The 26,004-nt window shown below is 41.7% G+C and overlaps 1 protein-coding gene across 3 annotated transcripts; it reads right to left on the bottom strand.

Moving 5' to 3' along the window:
* Positions 1 to 1,158: 1,158 nt before the first annotated feature.
* On the bottom strand, positions 1,159 to 24,701 carry waslb (WASP like actin nucleation promoting factor b). Of its 3 annotated transcripts, XM_070853971.1 has the most exons (11): positions 24,319 to 24,701; positions 17,046 to 17,180; positions 16,686 to 16,772; positions 15,786 to 15,882; positions 13,786 to 13,809; positions 9,401 to 9,584; positions 8,672 to 8,714; positions 7,110 to 7,263; positions 5,344 to 5,885; positions 5,143 to 5,251; positions 1,159 to 4,141 (listed from the first exon to the last, which is right to left on the bottom strand). In XM_070853971.1, exons 1-11 carry the CDS (start codon positions 24,421 to 24,423, stop codon positions 4,080 to 4,082), a joined length of 1,542 nt encoding a protein of 513 aa, XP_070710072.1. In that variant the 5' UTR covers positions 24,424 to 24,701; the 3' UTR covers positions 1,159 to 4,079. The 3 variants fall into 3 exon arrangements, with proteins under 3 accessions (XP_070710072.1, XP_070710073.1, XP_070710074.1); XM_070853972.1 differs by lacking the exon at positions 13,786 to 13,809; XM_070853973.1 differs by lacking the exons at positions 13,786 to 13,809; positions 15,786 to 15,882; positions 16,686 to 16,772; positions 17,046 to 17,180; positions 24,319 to 24,701 and adding an exon at positions 10,591 to 11,127.
* Positions 24,702 to 26,004: the final 1,303 nt, after the last annotated feature.

The raw sequence follows: 26,004 nt of genomic DNA, 5'->3' as shown, positions 1-26,004 counted from the left end.
CCTCATATACAATTCAAGGTTATTTTCATGATGGACAGAGGTTTTCATGCACCATGGGGAAATATAAAATATCAGTCAGCCTCTGAAACACAACAAAATTGTTAAGTGTTCCTTTAACGCACACGTTTAACATAAACTTCTCAGTCACAACACTCCCTTTGACCTTTGCATTCCTTTCATGTCGGCATGTAGTGTTGAAGATTTACAAATTAAAAATATTCCACTGTGCTTACCGCTGAATTCCCAAAATACAAATCTACCTTCAAGTGCATTTAAGGGTAAATTCACTAAATATTCGACCTCTTATACAACCTGTGATTATCTACAGCACTGCAGCAGCAACATTATGTGCTCATGCTTCATTATTGTGAGAAATAGTGCTCTACCGCTTCTATAAATGCTTGTGTTTTTGTGTGAGTTGGTCGGGGTCTCTATGGAAGCACTGTATCCAAGTAGTGCTGCCACACTAGTGGAAAGTGCCATACCTGCTCTAATCCCTCTCATAAGCTCTGCAGCAGAGGGAACGGATACAGGGTCAGTGTGGTGTCAGCTGATGTTGACATCAACTAAAAATAAATGGTGGAGGCGTAGAATTGTTGGTCACACTTAATCACAGTACTGAAAATACTACTGAAAGGCCAGTTTTTAGTTCCTATTAGTCTTTTTTTGGTTTGCAGCCATTTGAAGAGGAAGTGGCTATCGAGAGTAACCAGCCGCGCTCATGCTTTGTCCCTCTCACCCAGTTTTCATTTCTACCTGGCTCAGGGGGCAAAATGATGGCAGTAAAGGCTGAGATAATCCTCTGCTCAGCTGTTAGAGAGATCAGATCTGTCCACCTCCCCGTGTGGCTTCCTATTGCAACCGATGAGGCCATTAATCAGCACTCTTTGCACATGGACATGCACACACTCAAATTACACACTTGGCAGATGTGATTGTGCTCCCCTGCACAAAAGTAAAGTCTGAGCGTAAGGATCACGGTCTCTTTACCTTAATAGTTAAAACTCAACTTGGATCAATTTAAAAAGTTACACTCAAAAACCTTAAATACAAAAATAAGCCAATAGTTTAATTGTGCATCCTAAAAAGACAGTTTTGGTCAGGAGCATCCTTTATATCTGGCTGTGAGGGTAAAAGAAGCCCAAATACCAAAGCATGTAAATATCAACCTTTTATTGGAGTGTACAATGAAAGAGTTCAGTAGCCTCGCTGTTGAGGCTTGGCGTCCATAACATCTTAACCGAGTTACCTACAGAAGCTAACATCAGCGAAAACATGGCTAGGTTTTTTTTCTTCAAATAGTATCTTGATATTCGACAAAAGAGGTCAGTTCTTACATCAAACATGTGGCAATTTGTCTCCGAAAGACAGAGTTTAAAGAGGACACCAACAGTCTGGCAAATTGGCTACCAGTAAAGAACAAAAAACCATATTGTGATGTTTTTGCTGCATATTTGTCAAACTGGTGAGGACATATTTCTATTAGTTCTCCCATAACACACAACATGTTAATATGTAACATTAGCATGCTACTTTTTAGCTTTTTAGTAAATGCTAAATTATTAGATCAATCCTATGGATGTATTTATAAGAACTGGATACCGCCACTCAGAATTGCTCCCAATCTTTTCCCAATGGCCACTTGCAGTATTATCACGATCCATTTTCTCCATTGACCAACATTTGGAGAGAGATGTCTGTAAAACTGCTGACAGGACACCTCCAGCTTTAAACATGCTACACTATTACTCTTTGTTTTGTATATTTTAAGCCATGGGGTGAACATTACTGTGCATTTTCAGTGGGCTGCATAACCGTGAACCTAACCGTAAGCTAGAACCTTTTTTGCCAGGCAAGCAGTTCTCATTGGACTGAAGAGACGCCATCTTTGCCTTCAGTATCCTGTTCTTATAATGCATCCATGTCCTATCCAATGAGTGCTGGCAAGCTAGTTAGCTTGTCAAGGAATAATGTTCCAAAATGTTCTTTATTTAAACAGGACAATACGGTGCTAACTTAATATCAAAGTGTGTTTGGCTGCAATAGAGAAACCCTTGAAAGGCAGAGCTTTACCTTTGAGGCTTAAAAGAAAAAGGGGTTAGCTGCAGTTAGCTGCTCTGGCGCACTTCAATGCAAAGATTTAAAGCCAGTCAATCACATTTTAATAAAGAAATGACACATTTTTCTCCTCACAGATGAACAGTTGAATTTGTTAACTATAAAATGCACTCTTGCTCAAATCAATAAACTCAGGGGTTTTGCTGCTACAGCCTTACCTGGTCTGGTACGACCACTTAGCATATGCTGGCTAATGCTAGCAAACTAACAAGAAGCATTGCTTTATGGGAGTTATTTTTCCATTTACACTGCTGTTACTGTAGCTTTTAGATTTTATCCATAAATGTCACTTGTGGCTGAAGATAAATGCAAGCAATGCTTAAGTAGAGTCTTTTGCTTTGCTTTGAGTTAGCCTGGATGAGTCTACCACAACAGAGCAAGTAATGCAGATGTCTTTTATAGAAAATAAGGGAGATGTTTCAATCCTTTTGGTGACTGTAATGGTTAACTATTTAAAGAACTGTCCTTTGTGACAAATCCACCTTTAAACAAACACACAGTCAGATGTCGATATGTATTTTATCCAAACTTGATAATTCCCAATAATTCTTCCTACTTGGTCTTTGTAGGGAATAACTGACCAGCTGTAGTGTTCTTCTTAGTAAGCTATTCCTATATTACACTTCATGATTTGCTAGTTAGTCATGAAAATGTTGATACTTGTTTGAATAATGCCATGAATGTAGTGTTTCTCCTCACACTGAGTCAGCACTTAGTGTCTACACCAGGAAGAACACCACTTTAACCCCGCTGTGTCTGTGTAGTAACTTAGCATATGGACCCATTATAAGCATGAGGTGTGTAAAACTAAAATGTCTTTATTCCTCAAGCTGTACATGATGAATGACCTGATTCCAACAAACAGACATTCATTAATACTCTGCTTGCTACAGTAAAAAAAAGAAAAAGATTTAAAAAAAAAAAAGAAAAGAAAACTTTCAACTGAATCGGTAGTGTGACATAAAAAGAACGAAAATTCACAACAGATAGCCAGCTGTGGACTACCTCCATGTGTGAACTGTGTGTAGTGTGGTGGGTTAATGGTTAAAACTGCTTAACGTCCATGTGCATCATTACTTAAAGCGTAGTATGTTCAATAACGATACAGACCTGAAAATGTCCTGTATTCATGCAGCGAGTCTCCTCTTTCAATCTGTGCAAAAATATAACAAGACTCAAACTCTGGAGCAAATTTACAGTCGACAGCAACTGAAGCTAAATATTCCAAAAAGAGCATTTTCCTTTTTTTTCTTCTTTGTTTTAAGAAAATATGAGTGCTAAACTAGGATCATTTGAATAAGTAAAAATAAACTAGAGAGCAATAGGGTATGAAAATAGTTTTTTTTTTTTTCCTCCTGACGAACAATGATGACACAACTGATGAAGGATTTGTGGCAACTTATTTCCTAAGCCCTCCATTCCATCACTGATCAAAAAAACATTCAACTCTAAGATTCAAGAGACAGCTTGATGTGAAATTGCACATGTTAATCTGGCGACTGGGAACACGGGAGAGTGACAGGGAGGGAACATGTGTGATGGGATGATGGGAGGCAGCAGACATGAAGGATGGCTGAGTGACAGATGGAGGTGATAAACATCAAAGAGTCGGGGGCGTGGGAGGAGGAGAAAGAGACGCACAGAGATGGAAAAAGCAGAAGATAGTTAAAACAAGACACGTGAGATATTGCCATCAAGAGACGGACATGGAGACGGACATGAAGAAGGTACGGAAACAACAACCTAAGATATGAGAATGACAAACATTTACAGATTAAATGAGGTATTGCACAGATTAATAAAAAAAGCATAAAGGCAACAAAAATATACAGCAACTTGATAGAACATTTACATTTATATTTTTGAAATTAAAGATTTCTTTTTAGAAAGACGAGAACGATTTTAGTGTCAGAATCATCCAGGGGCAGGGGAGAAAAAAAAAAGAAACAAAGAAAATAGCGCTAGTCCTCCCATTCGTCATCATCCTCAAAGTCCTCATCATCTTCATCGTCATCATCCTCATCTGTGGAAGAGAAGACGACAATCACGTGGAGTCTAATGAAATGATGTTTTTACAGGAAACTAAATGAAATAAACAACGGTCTTTTCCAAAGTACTTCCTGCTCCACATTCAGTGCTCCATAAATGTCCTGTGTTTTAAATGTTTGTCTGTTGAAGAGTAAACCTTCACTTGATACCTTTGAATCAAATTTAGGGACTATTTTCGTGCAGGAAGGAAATGTTTCCACCATTGAAAGGCTTAAAATGGACAAAGAAAAGATCACAAGGTCGCTCCAGACTGAAGAGGAAGTGGTGAAAGTCTAGTTTATATTTTGCCGACAGTGTGTCAACTGACGAGCCCGTGACTGTCGTCAAGCGACTGTTCATTTGTTCAGGTCGAAGAGAGAGTGTAAGCTTGTCGCAGCATAAAAAGTCCTGCGGATCCACTCAGATTAAATGAGAAATAAGCAGAATCCTCTCGTATCTGCCTCGAGCTCAATGATTGATTAAGAGCCTGTTTCCCTTGGATTATGATAAACTGACTGTTTTCAAATGCTTATGGATTAGGAAAAAAATGGATTAAGCTACTTGATTAAAATTTGGTTTGGATACCATATGGAGGTGTGAATGCTATCAGGTGGGAGGAAACTTAATGCATTGGTGTGGACATGTTGTCTTGTTGTCCAGAAAGACCAATTTGAGTGATAGATCCAAGAGTTTACGAGCTAATCAGACACGAGCTTCTGCGCAGTGAGACTGAAAATGAGACTGAAAATAAGACTGAATTTAGTTATTTAGAATTAGTTTAGAATGCACGGTTACACGTATTTGATTGGACAATCCACCATTTTATAGGATGATGTTGCATTGTGTTGTGGCAAAATGTAATGTGAGGTAAATAAGTACCATGCTAAGTGTAACAGCATGTGCACAATGCAGTCTGTACACAACAGTAAGCAGGAAACAGAGATGATGTTGGAAGCTAGTTAAGCAGACAGTGAATGTTTCTGATGGTGTTTATACCTGAGGAGTGAATAGCCTTGCTCCTTTTCTGCATCACCTCCATAAGGGCCCCGACGATGCCTGCCGATGGGGCCGGGGTGGAAGGGGCTGAATCAGAGTTGTCATCCCTCTATAGAGAAGACAGCACGTGAAGCCATGGTTAAAGCACAGGCTACAGACTCATCCGCAGTGCACTGACAGGTGTGTCAGATGAATACTGACCGTTTTAAGCTGGATTCCTTGTCGGATTTGGTCCAGAAGTGCGTCTCTGCCGGTGCTGGACACCGGCCTGTCTTTCTGTTCAACCTTCTTCAGCTGGGTGCCTTCTCTGATCTGACTCAGCAGTGCCGACTTCCCGGATGAGGGCACGCCGTCCCCTCCATTAGCCTCTGTGGACGGCGGAGGGGCGGAGGGTGGAGGGCCGGGAGGTGGGGGAGGAGGAGGGGGAGGAGGCGGTGCTCCAGTACTGGATGGCACTGAGGATGAGGGGGGAGGAGGTGGCGGGGGAGGCGCCATAGGGATTGAGGCGTGGGCTGGTGGAGGGGGAGGCGGGAGCGAGCCCCGGCTGGGCGGGGGAGGCGGCGGGGCGGACATGCCCGGTCGGGATGGAGGGGGAGGAGGGGGCGCGGAGATGGGAGCTCGGGAGGGGGGAGGAGGTGGCGGGGCACCTCTCCCCCGGGCAGGTGGAGGGGGAGGAGGAGGGGCTGAGCTGTGGTGGGGGGGTGGCGGAGGAGGGCCGCCTCTGGATGGAGGGGGAGGAGGAGCTGGAGAGAAAAAACAAAACCAAACAGATGAAGTTTAAAAAAAGAAGCAAAGCTGTAACCATCAATATGCATCATTCAGAGTTCACACTGCTGCTTAAAAAGATTCCAGATTTTATTTAATAGAGTTTTAGATTTTATTTCTTCATGAAATTACTTTCACAGCTGGAAAATCTAGACGATCACAAATGACTCAATTCTTGCCTGCGTCCGTCAATTAAGAAACAGCAGGCAGCCTTCTCACATGTAACTAGTGTTCACTTTGTAATCAAGGACTGAGATAAAATGTTCTACATCCATGAAGAATATTAGGTGAATGAAAAACTTGTTCAGTGCTTCAGTCTAAATGCTGGTTACAGAAGCGCATGTGCACAGTTGTTATGTTGGCAAGAGAATGAGTTTACAAGTTTGGCTACAACAGAAGTTAAACAGCAAAAAATAATCATCAACATACAAAAATATAATAGTTCATTAGTGTAATAGTATAACAATGTAATAAAAATGGCTTTAATTGTTGGTAGCACAGCATCATGCAGTTGTATAATCAAGCCACTGGAGGCAGCCTTCTTGCATGTAACTAGTGTTAATCGTTAAACTAATTGTGACACATGAAGTAGGAGAGCTACAGTTTCCAAGTTTCCAATAATAATTTTGATATATCAGAGGAAGCATGTCTAACAGGATGAAGCAACCTGTAGCAGTGCTGTTTTTAACGCAACCACAAAACAACCAAATCAAGTCCAAACAACAGCAAACACTGAACTAACTTCAGCAACTGCAGAAACCGCACACACTCCAACTCTTCTCATCATATTACAGTCCAGCCTGACATGCACAGTCATGAGCTGTCACAGCAGGACATGCATTAAAACCTACCGCTCCACCTGGGCGGACCTGGGGATAAAACCACCACACCAGTTAGATCGCCTTAAAGTGACAATCACCCTGTACAACGTTTTTCACATGGTCTGCGTCATGTGCTCAGATCACATTTAACAATTAACAAATGAATGGTTCCTACATCATGGTACCAAAACACCCCACCAGTATAGTAATGTTTACTGTGGAGTTGCATCCTTTCTAAGCAAACATGTGAGATCTGCCCTATTTACTTTCCAAAGAAAAGAATTTGGTGAATACACCAATTCGTCTTTGCTAACATATTGTTTTTTTGTTTTTTTTTTTATGAGAAGATAATCTGTATTCCCAACAGTGTATGTGATTCACCTTGTCTCCGTAGCTCATTCTTGACAGCTTCTACGCCTCCTTTCTTCTCAATGAACTCGTAGATGACCTTAGAGGTCTCCTTGTCCTTCAGCTGAGCCTCAGAGATGCCGCACATATCAAACAGGTTCTTCAGCTCTGGGTCCAAGTTATTCAACTGCAGAAAGAAAACAGAAAGAGTGAAGATATCTTTTAAAACAGCCAAGGATGATGGTTACAGTAGTGATGGAATTGCTAACCCTGGACAAGGATTTGTCATGATTTCCTAATTGGGTTTTGGAGGCATTCATAAACATAAAGAGACCTGACAGACAGTAGTGGTGTATTATAATACGCATATGTTTCCAAAGCTGTATTTACATGAAACTTTAGGTCCAGTTGATGTAAAAATGATCATCAATTGATTCTGTATCATAATGGCTAAAACTATATACTGTGCTCCTGTTTGAGCACATTCCCGCACGTGTGATCTCATGCCCGATATGTTAGGACCTGTGATGTGATTTCACTGGTTTTAATCTGTCTTTTCGAGCTTTGCAGCTCAGTGACACATTATGTGACCGACATATTAGTAGTTTGGTTCAGTTAGGATTAAAAGGACCATTTGAAAAAGCAGGATTACCGAGTTTGACACCAGCTGTTAGAAATCTATTCAAGCATATCAACTGGTTCAGTCAGCAAACAGTGAGAAGTCATTGTTTAAAATAATATATGATGTTGCACTCTCCTTCATGTACACACTTTGAAATATCCCTCCAAGATAGTGCTAAATGAGACCACAATGACATCCATTATGCCACCACCTGCTGGTGTGGGCTAACACTACCAGGGGGGCACCAAGGAGGAAAACAGTCCTCATTATCCCAGATTAGGAGAAGCCCTTAAAAGATGACCACTGTGTAAAGACAACTACAAACTTTGTCCTACAGCAAGTGTCTTTGGGGTGGATCACTTAAAAGGTAATGAAGCAGTTTATCTAGAAGGTGTATGGTGTGAGGATAGAGAAGAGACTAATTTAGCTGGTTCAAAGATCTATCCTCTGCTCATTTGTGGGTACACTCATTCGTGCTGCAGCTTTAAGCCTGAGGATTTGAGAGGTGAGCGAGCTTTGGTCAACTGACGTCACCCATTCAAATCAATCTAAGTCCTTGAAAGCATTAACTTATGAAACCAAATCATCTGATCTGAGTCTGAATTTCATCTTTTTCATTTACAGGCAGAATAAGTCCTCTGACCTGCTCGATCTCATACTCATCCAGCATAATTACTGATGACGTTTTTTTTTTGGGAATGAGTCCATGGATTATGCAGATGCAGGTTGATTCTCTTCCCTCCAAAATCTCCTTGTGTAACCCTCCTGATGACTTGGACGGGCAGCTCAGCTTAATATTTTGGAGCCGATATTAAATTTGAAAAATCTGTCTGGGAGAGGGATGTCTGGCTGACAAACAAACAGATAAGCTGCAGGCCAAGTTGTGAGAACATCTAGGAGGTCGCACACGCTGACGTGTGCACACATACAAACAAGCACTCACATTAACATTACATTCTTGTTTTGCACTTACATCAAAGCCTGTATTTGGATCCCATCCTACATGCCCAATGTGCCTGTGAGAGAAACAAGGGACAAAGTAACAAAAATGAGCAGAGGACAGGAGATTTACACAGTACTGAAGTTGGCTAGATTGATGCATTTTTTTTAAACCCAGATGGCCGATTGGTAACCTGCAGTATCACATAAAAGAGTGAGAGTCCTAACCTAGACCCTAACCATGCCACTCGCCACAAGACAGCCTGGATTAATACCTCACCCAGATTCACCAGCACTTATATTGACAGGAGGGATATCAGAATCAGAAAGTTTGATTGTGGGACTCTGGGCTAATATGTCTCATGGGAAATTTGCCCACAATAAATTCCAAAGACCCCCAGTCATGTAGCTGTAGGTTAGAACTGAAGGTTCAGACATAGAAATGTTTAATCTGCATGTGAATCTGTTGCTGTATGAAATCAGACTGACTGAGAGGGCTGTTGGGGAGTATGAGAGCTTTGTTAAAGGATGAGAGCGTTACGAACATGTAATTTTATCATGTGGCGCCACCTATAGGCAGAACGCCTTCAGAGTTTGTAGGATCCCTCAAATCCACATATGCACATGTGTTTTATGTGATTTATGGCACATTAAGTCTGTAAATTTGATGGACCAATGGCGAGAAGTGTTCAGGTGCAAAGGCGGCCATGTTTATCCACCACCTGAACTGAACCCCGCCCAACGAGCGCTCGCGGTGACTCACTGGAAGTTGCTTGGTGTGCCGATGTCTGCTTTGGTCAGCCTCTTCTTCTTCCCCTTGCTCTTTTTCTCCCTCTTGGGGAAGGAGGAGTGCACAATGCTGTTCACCTGAGAGTTGTTATGGTAACGCTGAACGTTGCTGATCTCTGGGTTTTTGATGTCAACTGTAGCCATGGGCAACGTTGGGCCTTAAAAATGACAAGAGGCAATAAAGTTTATATTATGTGGCATGTGGACAGAAATTGTATTTAAAAATAGAGACAAAAGTTGGTTGTTGGGTTACCCACTACATCAAAAGGTGCTTGAATGCTTCTTAAATGTTGAACACGTATTCCTTCTTTACTATAAATGGCGTAGTTGTGACAATGCTGACATGTTAACCATTTATCTTTATAAGGGTTAGGGTTGGGTTTAAAGGGCTGCAGTGTTCCCTCAATTATATAATCCATTACTTAATAGTTAATACAGGCTGCTTGGCACACAAAGGTCTGCCAATTGTGTCTGGGATTGTGGGTGTGAAATTGGCTTAGAATATGTGGGACTGCAGCATCATCTCGTTAGTGCCACTCAGGTTATTCAAACAGAATGACATAACTGGTTGAAAGCTGATACTAAACGAAACCGTGCAGAAGTGTAAAAACTGATGTAAAACTAGTTCTGTCAGCTTGGTGACCTACCATCCTCTCTAAATGACACACATTCTGAGCTCTCATTCATTCTGAGGTGAGTTCAATTGTCTCAATTCATCATACACTCAAACTGTCAGCTATGTACAGGGATACTTTTTTTTTCATTTACTTGACCTTTATTTAACCAGGAAAGCTTTATTGAGATGTTAATCTCAATGAGGCCTGGCCATGACAGGCTGAATTAACAATGACTTACCAAAGTAACAGCACAAAGATGAACAGACACACAATACTTTTTGTGCTTATAAATCAAATATATAAAGCAGGATAAATTATCATTTCAACATACAAAACTGAATTGGACTGGACACAGGCTACAGACATACCCACATGTCATAACTACACGGGGTAATGTGGACTGCAAACAAGCAGGCTCTGACAGTAACTTCACCAAACAAATGCAGCCAAACATGGATTTCAAATCAACGAGAGGGGAGCACACCGGGCCTACTCAGTCTAGTTTCATTACAACCATTTCTTCCAGCGCCCCAGCTGCAGCACATACCTTTAATACTCTCTCTACAGGGACTACTGGGAGTTTTGCTGGGCGAAGGCGAGGTTGACCGACTGCGTCGCCTTCTGACCCTGTCCCAAATGCACCCACCATCTTTAGCTCTGCAGGTAGTCATGCTGACATCAAGAAGCATTTTGCCAACCAAGCTGTGAGTTTGCTCTTTGGGACTGAGGGAGAGCCGAGCGGTGGGGTCGGACAGAGGTGGGTACAGTTCGTCCTGTGGGAGAACCAGGCAGTGTAAAGTGGACAGGCAGCTCCCTGGGCCCAAACCTCCTCCTCCTCCTCCTCCTGCTCCTGCTGCTCCTCCTCCTACTCCTCCTCCTCCGCTGCCCTCACAATTAAGTTCCTCTGAGGGAGCGGACAGGAAGGTGGTGCAGAACATCATGGCGGCAGCTGGCTGTGCATGAACAACACGGCGACAAGCTCAGATGGAGACGCCTGGTTCAAACAAATGATTTGAATCTCCAGACAGATCTGAGGCATTAGGCAAGAAAGAAAACTGGGATCATCCAAGAGGTTCTTAAACCCAGCAGAGAAAAACTACTTCCCAAAAATGACAAGTTCCTCTTTAACCCAACTTTGTAAGAAGACAAAAAGCACAATTCCCTTGTTGCCTTGTTTAAAAATTGAGTCCAGTCTTCTTAGGGAAACGGTTTCTCCTTTGCTGAAATCTGACAGCCGAGACGATCCTAAAGGTTTCCAAAACACGACCAAAACACCAGCAGGGAAAAGAAGCCAACTCGTGACGAACTTGGTGCAACAGTCTGCATTTACTGGATTAATATCCTCAGACACATGGTGGAGTTGTACGCATACTGTCTGAGCTGTGACGGCAGACAGCTAGTAATGCCATCAGAGGGGAAAAGAGCCAACACTTAGCCAAAGTTTCCTCTTCTTCTTACATTCCTTCCATTACATCAGCAGTTTTCCTCTATGTAAATTGTTCACCAAATAACCGTTCCCGTTTCATCTGTCCGTCTGAGCTCTTTTTTATTTATTTGGCAGTCGTTTTCTATTTCCTTGACTTTCCAGCTCAGCAGGGGGCACTCGCTGCTGCTTATTGGCTCGCTGTGATCATTTCCCCACCCACCTCCACTACTATCTCCTCCCTCTCCCTGCAAAACAAACAAACAGATCTAATCCCAGCAAATTATTCTGGAGTTAGCACTGGATTTTACGTAACCATTAAAACCCGTCCATGCATAATCCAACGATAATCTCGTGTTTCTAAAACATGATGAATCTGCAGGGTGAGGGAAAACGAGAAAGGCTGAACAACGGAGGCAGACAAAGGAGGATAGAGAAAAGAGGAAAGTGATGACACATTAAATGAAGAGCGGGGGGGGGCAGATGGGGACAAATGATGAGGGAAGAGGGCAGCAGGAGAAAAAGGCAGAAGAGGAGAAAAGCGAGAACCAGACTGGAAATGACAGACAGTAACAGAGCTGCGATGCTGGAAAGGGCAATGAGAGTGAGACAGATGGAAATGGATAGAAGATATTCCTCTGGGAGGACAAGGATCACTTCCTTTGGAAATGAACCGATTTGCGTACAAGATGAATTTACATGAAAACTGAAACCATGCATGACAAATCCAAGGTAGAAACTGGTATAAACATTATGCATGACTGCATAAATGGGTGCATAGAACATGTCCCTTTTAGATAAGACTTGTTCTTTTAATTTCCCTTTCCAGTGGGCGATCTTAAAAAAAGCCACATGACAGAATACCAATGCCGAATCAAAAATCTGTGAATAAAATCAACCATTACCCAAAAATGGTTTACCGTATCGCTCAGAGTTACAATGTATGACCATATATGGCGTATTGCCACACGTGATCCAGGCAAAGCATCCGCAGGCCCGCTACTGTTAAGCTGCTCTGAATATGAGCATCAGCTAAATACGTAAGTGTGTCATCTGTGTAGTAAAAACCTCTGCACAGCTGCACTCACACTCACACTCAGTGATATATTAATAAGCCAGCTGCGTCAAATCATGCTGTCTGTCAGTCCCGATCTGGTTCCCTCCTTTGTAAAACTAGGCTGTGTGTTTTCTGCCGTATGTCCAGGAACAAATGAGCGCTTATCCACAAATGGAATCCATCTGTTTAGTCATTAGACAATACTGAGTGAGCGTCAGGCCATGAAGGGCATGCAGTTCACAGATCAGGACTCCACTACAGGGAACTATAATATTATCTTAGACTAATCGTATTGTAACAGCATTACTATAATTCCATTCATATGGAGCCATATGGTTCATATAAGCCAAAATTATAGGTAACAAAACTATTTTTTCTCAGAAGTTTCCAAGCCTGCATTAGTGGATCTATAAGCTATATGTAAATGAAACTGAGAAACCTGCTGATTTTTTTTTCACGGCTGTTTAAGCTTCATTTAATTTAATACATGCTTCTTCTCACAGTATACTGTTTTTACAGTTAATATACCTCACTATTTTGTACTATGAGGCATAAGACTTTCACTGGTAAATATCAAACTGTAGTTTTAGAGTGCCACTGCAGATTTACCTGTGCAAAGAGAAACCAAAACGGAAAAAGTAAAATCGAAAAAGTATTAATAGTTATCCTTTGTTTAGAGCTGTTCCTTGAGCTGTTTCAGAACCATCTACAAAGACCTGTTCCAGCTATAAGCAGCTCCTCCTTTTCCTTTGTGCATTGTGGGACAAAAGTGTACATCAACAGCACACTTGAGTGGTTTTAGCATACTGACTGTTTGGAGCATACTTTTGGGACATACATCAAAACCTTAGTATGTTATATAGAAATGGGACACAGATAATGTCTTACTGGTCAATATAAAGACAGTTTGTTGACAGTCTGTTGATTTAGTTGATGATACGTACAATTGAACTAGTCTTTATTTGTATAATCAATCTTAAATTTAGTTAAATTTACTCTTTGTGGATGCCTGATTGTTGCCGTTTCCTACATAGAATATGAGTGTTTGCTACATAATTTCTACAATGTGGGAAAAGAAAAAGTTTTTGCTAAGTAACACAAAAATCTGAATGATCCTGAAACTCCACCCATCTGACATACCAAATACCAGACCAGATCAACACAAATGTTGCCAGTAGCATCAGACACAGGTCTGACCCTGGTTTTACACTTCTTTCTCATCTATTTCTCGAGTTATCGAAAGGAAACAGTGGAGAACGTACCATTTGGAGGGTCGCGTCTCTTCTCTGTGAACACACAGACAAATGAAATCATTACCATTCTGCGCTAAGTAGTGGGTTGTGTTAGAAGAAGCGAATATGTGTGAGTGTGTCACAGCGCAGATGTTCAAAGAGAAGAGAGTTTATTGGTTTTTAAGAGCAGGGCTCGGCGGTGCATGTGCTGCACAGAACGGAAAGTTATTTGGAAAAACTGCCAAGCAAAGTGTTTGTTAGCAACTTAAGGAGACGTAAATAAGAGGCACACACACACACACACACACACACACAAACAAGTTAATACGATACACATATGTAAATTCAACACATGTCTCTCTTTGGGTCAGATACTCCTACAAACAATAGAAAACACTTCTACCACACACACACACACACACACAGACACACACACACACACACACACAGACACACAGACACACAGACACACAGACACACAGACACACAGACACACAGACACACACACAGACACACACTTCAAAATACTGGTGGCTTGAATTTTCCAATGGCTAAAGGTCAAACAGGAGAAGCCTTGTAGATAAGATTAGGCACCCAATGCAGAGGGCTGAAGGGGAAAAGATGAAAGAACGATCCAAGTGAAAGGTCAGGAAATGACCCGCAGAGGAGGAAGAAAGAAGGTCTTTATCAAGCCAGGGATGAAAAAAGTTAAGGGTGCTAGTAATGAGTTTAAGAATGCATCTGTATGGCTTTGCATGAACAATGTGTTTTCAATTTAAGCTTCAGTCTGTGAGTCGGATGACCACGAACATCCACAGCTCATTTCCTAACATAAACAGAAAAGACAGAAGTTTAAATGAACGGTAAAAGTTTCTAAAATGGCCTTCCAGTTTTGCTGTGTTGGTGCTGGATGAATATCATGTAAATGATTCAATACATTTTATGGGCAAACTGGTAAAAAGCCCCGCCCCCCCTCCTACAAATGATAACATGACAACTCTGGAAATAATATTCTCATGAGGGATTAAGTCCCTCTCTCAGCTGACCACGAATGTTTTTTTTGCACATTTTACCCTGGAACTGCAGTGCCCCCCTCAGGCCACTCAGCATATTTGTTCAAACCCTGAGTGCAGTGTTGTGATGCATTCCTGGAGGTTTTGCTTAAAATTCACGGAGTGATGTCAAACACACATTTAAAGGACAACTGATCCAGAGTCCTGTGACTGTATGCAGCCTCTGTGATAAAAGGCACGAGCAGCCAACATCTGTCTGAAAGGTTTTCTTGCAGCACCACAACTGAAAGCATTTCGTGTAGATAACTTTGAATAATGACCAAACAGCTTGGGTTATTAAATGACCTGTCATTGCAAGACAGAACTGATAAATCTTCCCGTTCATTTTTGTGATTCGAGTCTGAATTTCACTCGAGCAACTTTGAAAATGGTGTTAATTGTTATTGAATTGCGGAAAGATTGCAGTAGATCAGAAGAAGTAGTTTAGATGGTGTAATCAACAGACCCAGGCAAGAAATCTAATTTCAATACATGGTACTCTGGTAAAGGACTGGTTTAAACAGATGCCCACTGCTCATATGTCACGTCAAAGTCCATCTCACATGCCAGCTGGAGTATATTTTTGCATGAAAGCATCAGTCTAGCGCTTGTCAACTTATCTTATTCATGTATGTAAATTTAGACTTTTCGCCCAGTTCTGTGTAAAGAAAATGACATGTTCAGAAATGTATTTTATCTTGTGTCCACATTTGTCAAACCAGACAGTTTCAAGCCAAAACGTCTTATTGCAGCGTTTAAAAAACACACACAAACCAAAGTAAAGACATAGCCACTGCTTGTTGCTACATTTATTAATATTCTGTGTCCCTGTAGTAATATGGTTTGGCTTCAAATAAAAACATATTGGATTATTTTGAACACAAGATAAAACAAATTTGCTAATCGTGTCATTTTTTTCAGTGAGTTAGGTCAGTGGGTAGGTTTGCAGGTAAGTCAGCAGCAGCAGTAAGTTGGTACCAGTTTTCCTCTGTCTTCTCCCCATTAGCTCTCCAACATGGCCGCGGAAACGTTTGCTCTCTTCCTCACTGGCAAAGTTCAGACCCACTTGGCATGTCTGAAAACACACACACACACACACAAAACATAGCAGAAATGTGTTTAAAAATGGGATTGACATACATTTGTGCAGCCAATTAATTTCTTGCCCGGTGCCTGACTATCGCATTTCCAAACCTGTTTCCACGATGTGTTTACAGTCCCAGGCTTGTCATCACAATCAGCAGTCCCACATACCTCATGGTCTGCTGGACTCTGAGCCACTGTGCCCACCAGCTAAGATGTTTGCTCAACAAATAAAGGCGTCTTGTCACATCAAGAGCTTCAGATGTGACATAAAGGTAGGACTTCAACAAACAATGTTCTACATGATGGGAATAGATGTTACAATGTCTTTTGGTGGGCAAACTTGGAAGCAGACTGTCCACAAATCAACACAGTTTCAAAATTATGTCGATCCAAATTTGGTTGAAAATTTGCATTTCAATTCCACTTATTGCAAGTTAAAATCATATATTTATTATTTAAATAATATATTCATAACTTAAAATAAGTAAAATCAGAAAAAAAGAAAGGTGTCTGAGGAAATGTCTTAAAAGCAGCGTCTTAGTGCTGTTGATTGACCTGCTAGATTTTAATATTAACATTAGGTTTATTTTGATGACTCAAATGTAATAATAAATGAAAGAGTCTCTAATGGACTACTTTCTTACATAGGAGGCAGAAACTGGGGTTATTTTCCCCCTCTTCCCTCTCTAGCTGCATTTCCATGAATAAATAAAGACTATCAACAGGAAAAAAAGAAAGCACTCGTCTGTGACCAGATTTGGGTGCTGACATAGAATTCGGACAGAAACTCACATCTCCAGAAAATGTGATGAAGTAAGACCTGGGGAGGGAGAGACTGAAGTTGTTGTACAGCTCCTGTTCAAACAACATCTTACCGTCCTGTGGAAAAACACAAAGACCGGAGTGAATGAAGAATATGACTTAGATATCAGTTAGTACAACAGAGAGCTTAATGCTACGGGTCTTAAAAGAAAGACATCCCACAGATTCCACTGTGGCTGAAACATATATGGCTGTCATGAATATCAAGCAGCAGTGCACCACTACTGGATATTAATTGTGGGGAGCACCGTGTGCCAGCCACTAAAGTGATCAACCACAATGGTGCAGTCATCAATGTGCAGAACCACTTTCTGCTTTCTGTTCACTCACCCTGATGTCAAAGACCCTGATGAAGTAGGATCGTAGTGGGTTGTCTTTGACCAGACAGGCCACCCCGCAGCATCTCTTGTTCCAGCTGGAGTTCCTATCTGCTATGAACACCTGGACCACTGCTGAGGACAATGTCTGGTGAGGGAGGGAAAGAGGAAGGGAGAGTGTCACACTTGGTGCCATTGCTTCATGGATGATACTTAAGAAGTGTGTTCTTTGTAATCATGTATTTATATCAAAGAGGTTTTAAGTGAGAAGAATATAAAATTATTCATTCCTATTAAACTGATACATTCATTACATGTTAATGTAGGTTGGTAGTTATGTAGACTTCGGTCTGTTTGTGAACTAATCAACTGGTCAAAATCCTTATAACCCATGTTTAAAAACCTCTGTGAGATATATCACAGTAGAACAGAATAGTCTAAGTCTACCAAGGCTATTTTATGGATCCTTTCTATGTCCCCAAACTCATAACTCAGACATTAAGTGAAGTCCACCGTGGTTCTTCAAGAAAAGAGGCAAGACTGCTTCCAGAGAAGCCCAGGGTGGAGTGCATGCTATGCACATCTGGCAAATGGGAGCTGCCATTTTAAAAAGAGAATATTGTGCATCTTTTAGGACCAAGCATGATTTGTAAGCTCTAGAAAGCTGCCAGTCATTGGCTGATCTGTGGGCAGAAATTCAGTCTGGTAATGACATAACTCCAAACCCAATATCTTGCAGAAACTGGACTGGGCCTAAAAGCACTGTGACAAATCATCGTTGTAGCAAAATACAGTGTGCTTTCCAGCTGTAGGCACTATACAACATGTAAGGATAGGAGGAAACAATGAGGAGAGACCAATAAAAGGTAAAGTTTTGTGGCACTGTTGGAACAGGATCTTGATACAAAGCATAAAAGTCTAGTTTCAAAACAAGAATGGATCTTTGAGTTGCCCTGACCTGAATCTCAAAGAAAGTATGTGGAGTGATCTAAATACAGCTGTTCACACACATTCTCCAACTACAGAGCATGAGCCTGAGTCGGTCTTTTTCACAACATAGGCCTAAATTCAATGAGAAGAGCACACTTTAAAACTAAAGCCATGTGAATACAAACACAAAAGGTATCAAATGCTAGCACCAATGAAAATTACTTTCCAAATTTGTCCAGTGTTTTTAGTGCAAGTGTTTGGTGGGCAGCATGAAAGTATAATGAGTGACAGGGGGACAGTGGCTCTGCGAGGGTCAACTCTCTCTTCCCTGCAGCAGTCGGAAAAGGCGTCCGTCAATGCCAAACAAGGAGCACAGAGACATGACTATGAGATAGACACATCCCTACAGTTAAATGGCAGGGAGAGATTAGATAAGTCGTTTGCATTAACCAAATTTTTTGTATCACTATAGGAACAGAATTGTATCAAATCTGTTTTAAGAGACAGTTTATCTTATTTGACACTGATAACAGCAAGTGTGCACCAAGGCTAGGCCTACATACCACCCTAAACTATGGATGTAAGCTGGATTTATTTTGGTTGTGTATTAAGATAAGAATACTGCAGGCATTAGAGAATTTCCTGAAGTCTAAAAATCCCTGAAGGATACACGCTATATTAAGACTGAGCCCACACATGCACACCCAATGCTCAGCTTAATGACTACCCATGGTAACATTAGTATAAGCACGTCTCTCATTAAGCATCTCTTCTTGTACGGATTTACTTATCAACAGCAATGCCTGTATTTTGCCTATTTGTGTGTGAATGTGAATTTTTCAGTCTTCCTCCTTCTCACCTTATATATTTAGATGTTTGAGAGTCATAAATTGTGAGATTTTTTAATGGAGTTCTTGCTGGGGCAGCAGTGAGGTTACAGGCAAAGGGAAGCAAATGCTGTCAGTCTGAGACAAAACTGCATAATGATATACACATGCACACTGAGGAGCACACCTGTAGCATGTGCACACGCACACCCCCATCCATGATCATAAGAGCAGATCAGACTCCCACAGGTTTTACAGGTTGCTGCAGGGCTGTTTTCACACTGAGGGGTCCACATCCACAGTCATTACCACACAGATGAAAGCAAGAGCATCAACGAGGAGAACGCCTGGTGATCTTTCAGGGCTTTTCATCTCAATAATTCCTGGAATTACTGCATACTTCCAGACGACATATAGAGCTCTGGCATTGTTATTTGTAATTAAGTGTTGTGTGAATGTGATGTTTAAGTGAAGCAGATATGCAGACGCAGAGAGGGATTAAAAATTCCAGTGAGACACTCGTTCCAAACGCTCTAAAGAGCTGCTTTGTATTTTTCTGCTGCCACATTTTTGTCTCTGTTCATCTTGATAATGTTTAGACTATATGAGAAGTCAGCGGTAGATTAAACATCCAGGGTTCTTACATTTAAAAAATTCCATAATCTTCAAGACTTCGTCGTAGACTTTTCAGACTTTTCTGAGGGAAGGAGCTCCGATCCAGCAACCAAAACTGAAACAGGTACAGGTGAAGTTCATGGAAAACTTCATGAACTGATTCCCCCAGCATAGCTCCATACACTGATACGATACCGATTTCTCACTGACTCATATTGGAAGCTGAGTGTTGTTAAACAGGCTATAAACATTAAACTGCACACAACACAGCCAACTTGAGAACAGACTATAAGCTCACAGTATGAATGATGCTGCAGAACATATCAGCCTAATCAGTGTACTTTCCCACCTTAGCTGCATTCAACAATATTATACTGATTTCAAGCATATAGCCCACTCCTACTACTAAGTCATAAATTATTAATTGGTTTATTTGTTCGGTTCATCTGTTGCCCAACAATAGATGCTTTGTATTATCGAAAAAGGTTTAAATGTGCTTCACAAGCATACAGAATCTTTATTTTTCTCCCACCTCTGTGTCCAACTCCACCTTTAACAAACTTTAAAACTGTATTGTCAGAGATTAAATGTGTCTTTCAATGCTGCATGCACAAGGTACTTTGATTGATATTTATGCAAACATTCAGTCTCTTGGCAGCATTACAGCTCATGATTGTTTGGATTTGGATCAGGAATAGATCAAAAGAATAATATGAATTATGATGGCATTTCTCTGTATCAGCGACTGTACTGGTGGTCCATGCTCTGAGGCCCTGGGGTTTCATCTGCCCGTGGAGCGCTGATTGTTCCTGACAGGGCCAAAGGCTGCAGGAAGTGGAGCTCCATCTATGGCGTCATCAAAACCCGACAAAAGCGCTCGCTCACTCTTGCATGCAATAAATTCTCTCTCTCTTGTGCACTTGTTCTCAAACACGCTCAGTTTTTCCACCTGTTTTCTACATCTCTCTGCTACAATGATGAAGCGTATCACCTGTCCAGCATACAGACCACACAATCACTCTTTTTCACACAGAGCAAGGAGACTAGAAAGCACCACACGCTCCTCTTATAAATTTCATTACTATAATGCTTAAATAAAAAGTGAGGAAGAAACACAGACAGGTTGGATGGGTAAGAAATATCGCAATTTTTTTGTGTGAAAGTGAATCATTTACTTTTGCCTAAGCTGTGTAGCTGTGTCCAAGTTATAATGATGTATTAAATAAGATCAACATTAGTAGTAATATGTGAGAGATACAGCACAGAATCATAAGAAAAATGCTGCCCTTCTTGGTTTCTGCAGAAGAACACTACAGTATAATTCAGCCATTTGGTCAAACTGTTCCATATTGGCACAAATTAGGCCTCATCACACCTCTTCACAAGAGCTTCTGGAAGGAAGCGAGTGAAGGGTGGTGAAAAGATGTGAATGAGTGGGCAAAACAGAAGAAAGGATAAGTGGCAGACGCAGGAAGGCAGTGTAGGAAAGAAGAGGGAGAAAAGGAGAGAGTAGATGTGAGAAAGGAGGTCTGTGATGTCAGTAAGAATTGAAGGAAGAGATGCAAAACAGGCTCAAAAAAAGGCTGAAGGAACATGTGAAATATGAATGACGGAAAACAATTGAAGGAGCAGATGACATGAAGGGTTAAAGTGAGGCTGAGAGAGGAATATTAAAGGAGGAGAAAGGAGGGAGAGAAAATTAGAAAGGGGGTATGTGGAGGAAAAGAGGAGTCGTGTTCCACGTCTCCAGCACAAATCACCAGAGGAGGCCGACCACGGGACTTCCTGTAGGACAGGACTGCTGATCAGGCAGTCTGAGCGCACACACACACACACACACACACACACACACACACACACACACACACACACACACACACACACACACACACACACACACACACACACACACACACACACACACACACACACACACACACACACACACACACACACACACACACAGTGTGAATTGGACCCCTTCCACCTTTTGCCCAGTCAGACAGTGTTGCTGATGGTGAAAACAGCAGAAGGAATACTAATGAGTAAAACCAATGAGTGAGACCACTGTGTAGGTACCTGTCTGTGCCTCACTTTCATTTTAGTTGTCGGATAATTAAAGTTATTTTGAAATGAATTTGAATGAATGTGTGTGGCTGCTTTATTTGGAAATGCAAGTTGAAATACCTGTGTTTAATTCCTAAAATATAATCCATGTATTTTATTTTTTGTACCTAAAAAATGCAAAGTCGCTGATTCTGGTTTCTCTTTTTTAAAACATTGTCCATGCAACAGGCAAAAAAGTAACCACAGAATAAAACATGTGGTGTGGGCAATTTTCTTCCTATGTTATTAAAGCAGCAATACAAAAGGCAACTCACAAAGCAATGCTGTGCAAAAAAGCTGTCCTTTGAATCACTGCTGGACTTTAAATCTCCCTCTACACTGCATGCCTTCCAAGACTACAAGCTCTGCCTCCTTAAAAGAATTAGCTAGTGTACAAACAAGCCTTTTACAGCAAGAATAAATCCAGTCTAATTTAGTTGAACCAAGTCAACCAAGGGCTGTGCATCTTAGACAGACAACAGTACAAAGAAACACAGCAAAGGTGACCATTTCTTCCATTTTCCGCATAAGGAGTGCATTACATAACGCACAATCACTCAGTCAGCCACTAAATCACTGGTGGGCATTCTAATTAGATTGGCCAGCGAGACACACAATGTCTGTGTCTTCCTCTCCCCTCGTCTCTCACACACAATCTGTCTCTCCCGAACTCTCTGCATGCAAAGACGTGTCATGTACAGACACACCAGAGCGAAGGACTGCGAGGAATGTTCATGATTCCGCGTCTCTTGTCACATGTTGAGTGACAAAATAGTCAGAATGCCAGAAGAACATCGTCACTGAGTTTTTTTTGTTTTTTTTTTATCGAACAGGTTACATAGGTGTAGGAATACACGCCCACCACATACAGGCCTGATGTACTGTGTCATGGGACAGGAAATGTAGCTTTTCCAAAGAAAAAACATGTGAACATATATGGGCACCTCACACCCTGAGAGCATGAATGGTTCACTGTAATGAGGTGAGCTCTTGTGACACAAAGAGGAAGAAGCGTACCACCTTTACTATACACAATTAAAGGAAACTATGGTCTCTATGGGGAAGTAACAGGGCACATGAAAATCTGTGCTAGTAATGCAGATTTGTACACTTCTGTCTAACTTTCTCGTTTAAATGCACCTTCTCTCAGACTGGAACATATCTATTGAGCAAACTTGATTATGCCACGTCATAGTTAAACTTTAATTCATCAATCCGACATCTAGACTATGAAACACGTTTTATCTGGGAATGCCATCAGTAACAGGTGATGAGGCCGCATTCTTTCTGGCTGATATCACTGAGTGACATTTGCGATACACAATGGCAAAACTACTGAGCCACCATGGTGAGGGGGATAATGCAGCTTTCAAAAATCGGATGGGAAAACTGTGAAGAGGATATTTGAAAAGGATCTCCCACCCTGCCTCTCATTGCTACACACACACAAACCTTGTTGAGGAAATAGCAACAACCCTCACCGCTGAGAGCAATATCACCCAAGTTTACAGTCAAAGACTTGCAAGTACATTTGTACCTTAAAGGTGGTGGTGACACACACAACATTCATTAAGTGAGGCACAGAGTCACAGTTGTTCTTCTTACAAACCCTGCAGCACCAACCAATTAAGCCTCAGGACCCTTCAGGACATGCATGTGCATTTCTATATTAAGCTTGAATACTGTTTACTCTTCAGTCCAATGTTCGGTTCCATTTGACGAGACAACCATCACCTAACCACTGGCTAAGTGCTGGAGATATTTGCCAGCGGTAGGCAACAATAAAAATAAAGAGCCACTGTGGAAGGCAATCATCCTTTGCTTTGCTCCTCAGTGGTCTTTTAGTTACACCTGCAGAAATGGTTTAAGTGGCAGAATAATGTTCAGATGTACCTGCCAGTGGGGAAGCTGGACTAACAAGAAAAGGGGCAAAACCTGTCCTGCAAGATAATGACGAGGAAAAGGGCAAATATGTGAAATGTGATGTTTAATAGTGTTGATGCAGCTGCAAATGTCTTGCATAAAACGTGGCTACAAATCTGATGGGCATGGGGCTAGCTACACCTTGCACAAGCAGGACATAGAAATGAGTCAGCTGAATACTAAACATGTTACGTAAGATCAGACTATATCATAATATTGAGTCGTGACATTGCACTAGTGATCCTGGCTGCAGACACACTGGTACAGCAGGCTACTCCCACTGCTTTCTCCTCAGATTTAGTGACTGCCGGGTCTTGCATTAGGAGGACTTTTAGCCAGTCAGCCAAGTCTGCTCGGTACATTCTTCTCGGTGGACACACTTCCCGAAAACAACCAAGGTTCAGCTATGTTATATAATGCCAGTGCAAAATCATTGCCCTGCTTTCCGCTGATGGCTTTAACAGCTCTAAACCCGCGACTCTTAACTCCTCTCTGGGCTGTGTGCGTCCAGGTTAGGTGACTTCAGCATTTCCTGGGTGATTTCAGGTGTGTCACAGGCTGGAAGTTAGAGGCGGACCAGCGGAGGCCTGGGGCTGGGATCCAACTTGCTGTGGCCCAAATGTCACCGTCCCAAACGGGACGTTAAACCCAGCCGCTCGCTCCCAGCCCTCCCTCATAGCCTCCGCTGTCAAAACAAACCAACCTCTTCAGTTACAAGTCTCAAATGTGTCCCGGAGAAATCACAACATAAAACTGCAGGCCACAAACATGCCGTTACACCTCACAGCTAGCCTCACCTCGGGACAGGAAACACGGTGCAAGTTAGCTCTATTAGCTTTTTTCTTAGCCAGCTATCACACAATAATTTGATGGGGAAAAACTTACGATGCATTTCCTGCCAAGGTGGTTGAAAAGGCATTCATTTTCCTGCGGTGTCAGTAGTATTGAACCGACATTTGCTTGCCGCCGTTGCGGCGGGTGTCCACTCATTATTGGTGACTGGTTTATAAAGTATGCACCGACTGTAACTCGTTAAATGAGATCCAAAAAGATACATAAACAATCCCTCGGTCATCCGTGGCCTTCCTCCGACCCCCTCACACCGGCTCGGCTTATCCCGGGGGTCTTCAAGAGTAGGGAGCCACAAAATGTAAGCCGTTTGGGAGAGCAACGCGACCTCCCGCTCCTCTTTAAAATGAGGTCAAAACTGCAGCGGCGGGGCGAAGACGGAAAACGGTGAAAACTTTCCTGGGAAGTCCGGTCGTCAGAGAGCCCGGAGCCAGCTCCATCCAACATGGCAGAGTCAGGACGAGCCCACTATCTGGGAATGGGGTGCACTCGTCTCCCAACTGTGTCCCACATAATCACTGAGAGGAGATTTCGGCACAGCAAACGGCGAGGCGTTTATATAACAGTTATTTTAATGTGCAGGTATATTCTGGAGAAAGTCCGGTGAGATAGTTCTGCTTAATAAAATCAGTATTGTCAGCGCGCTCACCACGGAGATGGTTTGGTCCAGTCCGCCCGTGGCTTTTATGACAGGAATGTGTGCGAGTGCAGAAAGGGAGGAGATAAGAAGTGAGGAGCAAGTTGCAAAGATAATGGCATACAATTCTCCTTGTGAGAGAAATTACTGGAGTGAGAATTAATTCAAAGATAAAACCACACTTTAAGAAGTCCACAAAAGAGCCATGGAAATTATAATTTCCCTAAATTGATCATAACGTGCTATTCTATTCTTGAAGTCAGAGAGGTCAGGCTCATGATTCAGCTCCAGAGATTTCCAAAATGATTAACAATCCCTAAAGCATGACATGATTTGCTGCCCTGAACTAAGACAACTCTGGGAGGATGCACAGGTCTCTTCCTGTAAACCATAAATAGCCCATAAATAAAGTGAATTAGAATTAACACTGCTCCAGTTACTATACTTAGCCTTGGGGATAAGACGGCCATGTCTAACATATGCTTCAAAGTGTACATTTCAGTGTACTTTTCCATAATATCTGTCACTGAAACCACCAAATGAAACACAGATTTTATTGATTATGTATTACAAACCAAATCTTTTTCACATCAGACCTTTTACCCCTCATAAGAAATACTCAACACTTAGACACGCATATTTGAACAAGGGCAGCATGCATGGCTCATGCACATTTCACTAATGCACCTTAGGGTGTTTGTAATATTCTGCAGCATGCTCAGTCAGGCTCATAAGTGGGTGTTGTTTGCAGGATTACAGTCTTTGAGAGGTAATACAAAGAAGACACTTTCCCTTGTGATAAATACAGTCCAGAAGTGATTCTCCTATTCTCCCACATGTGCGCAGCTTGTATAAGCATTTTACTTACTTAGAAACAAATTGTTGCATGGTCTTACATATAAAGTAGGTCTGTCTCTTAACTTGCTAAGTGTCACATTCCTTGTCATCATTTTTATGTAGTTGATGAGTGAAGGGATTCTAATTTGTGCAGATTCATGCAGAGCTTGACTTGACATAAGCTCTACCATAATCTTCATGACCCAAATTTCAAGCCGTTTGACTCTGATGTATTCATAGTTTGCCTC

This window comes from Pempheris klunzingeri, chromosome 22, assembly GCF_042242105.1.
Source record: "Pempheris klunzingeri isolate RE-2024b chromosome 22, fPemKlu1.hap1, whole genome shotgun sequence".
Taxonomy (NCBI): domain Eukaryota; kingdom Metazoa; phylum Chordata; class Actinopteri; order Acropomatiformes; family Pempheridae; genus Pempheris; species Pempheris klunzingeri.
This window is presented reverse-complemented; position numbering and strand designations above follow the sequence as displayed.

Bases quoted from the DNA above. Each gene is read 5' to 3' on its own strand.
- waslb (XM_070853971.1), bottom strand. From the start codon at position 24,423: ATGAGTGGACACCCGCCGCAACGGCGGCAAGCAAATGTCGGTTCAATA. The intron at 16,773-17,045 runs GTGAGTGAACAG...GTTTTTCCACAG, and splicing joins TCAGGGTCTTTGACATCAGG to GACGGTAAGATGTTGTTTGA. The intron at 15,883-16,685 runs GTGAGTTTCTGT...GTGTGTTTTCAG, and splicing joins TCATCACATTTTCTGGAGAT to ACATGCCAAGTGGGTCTGAA.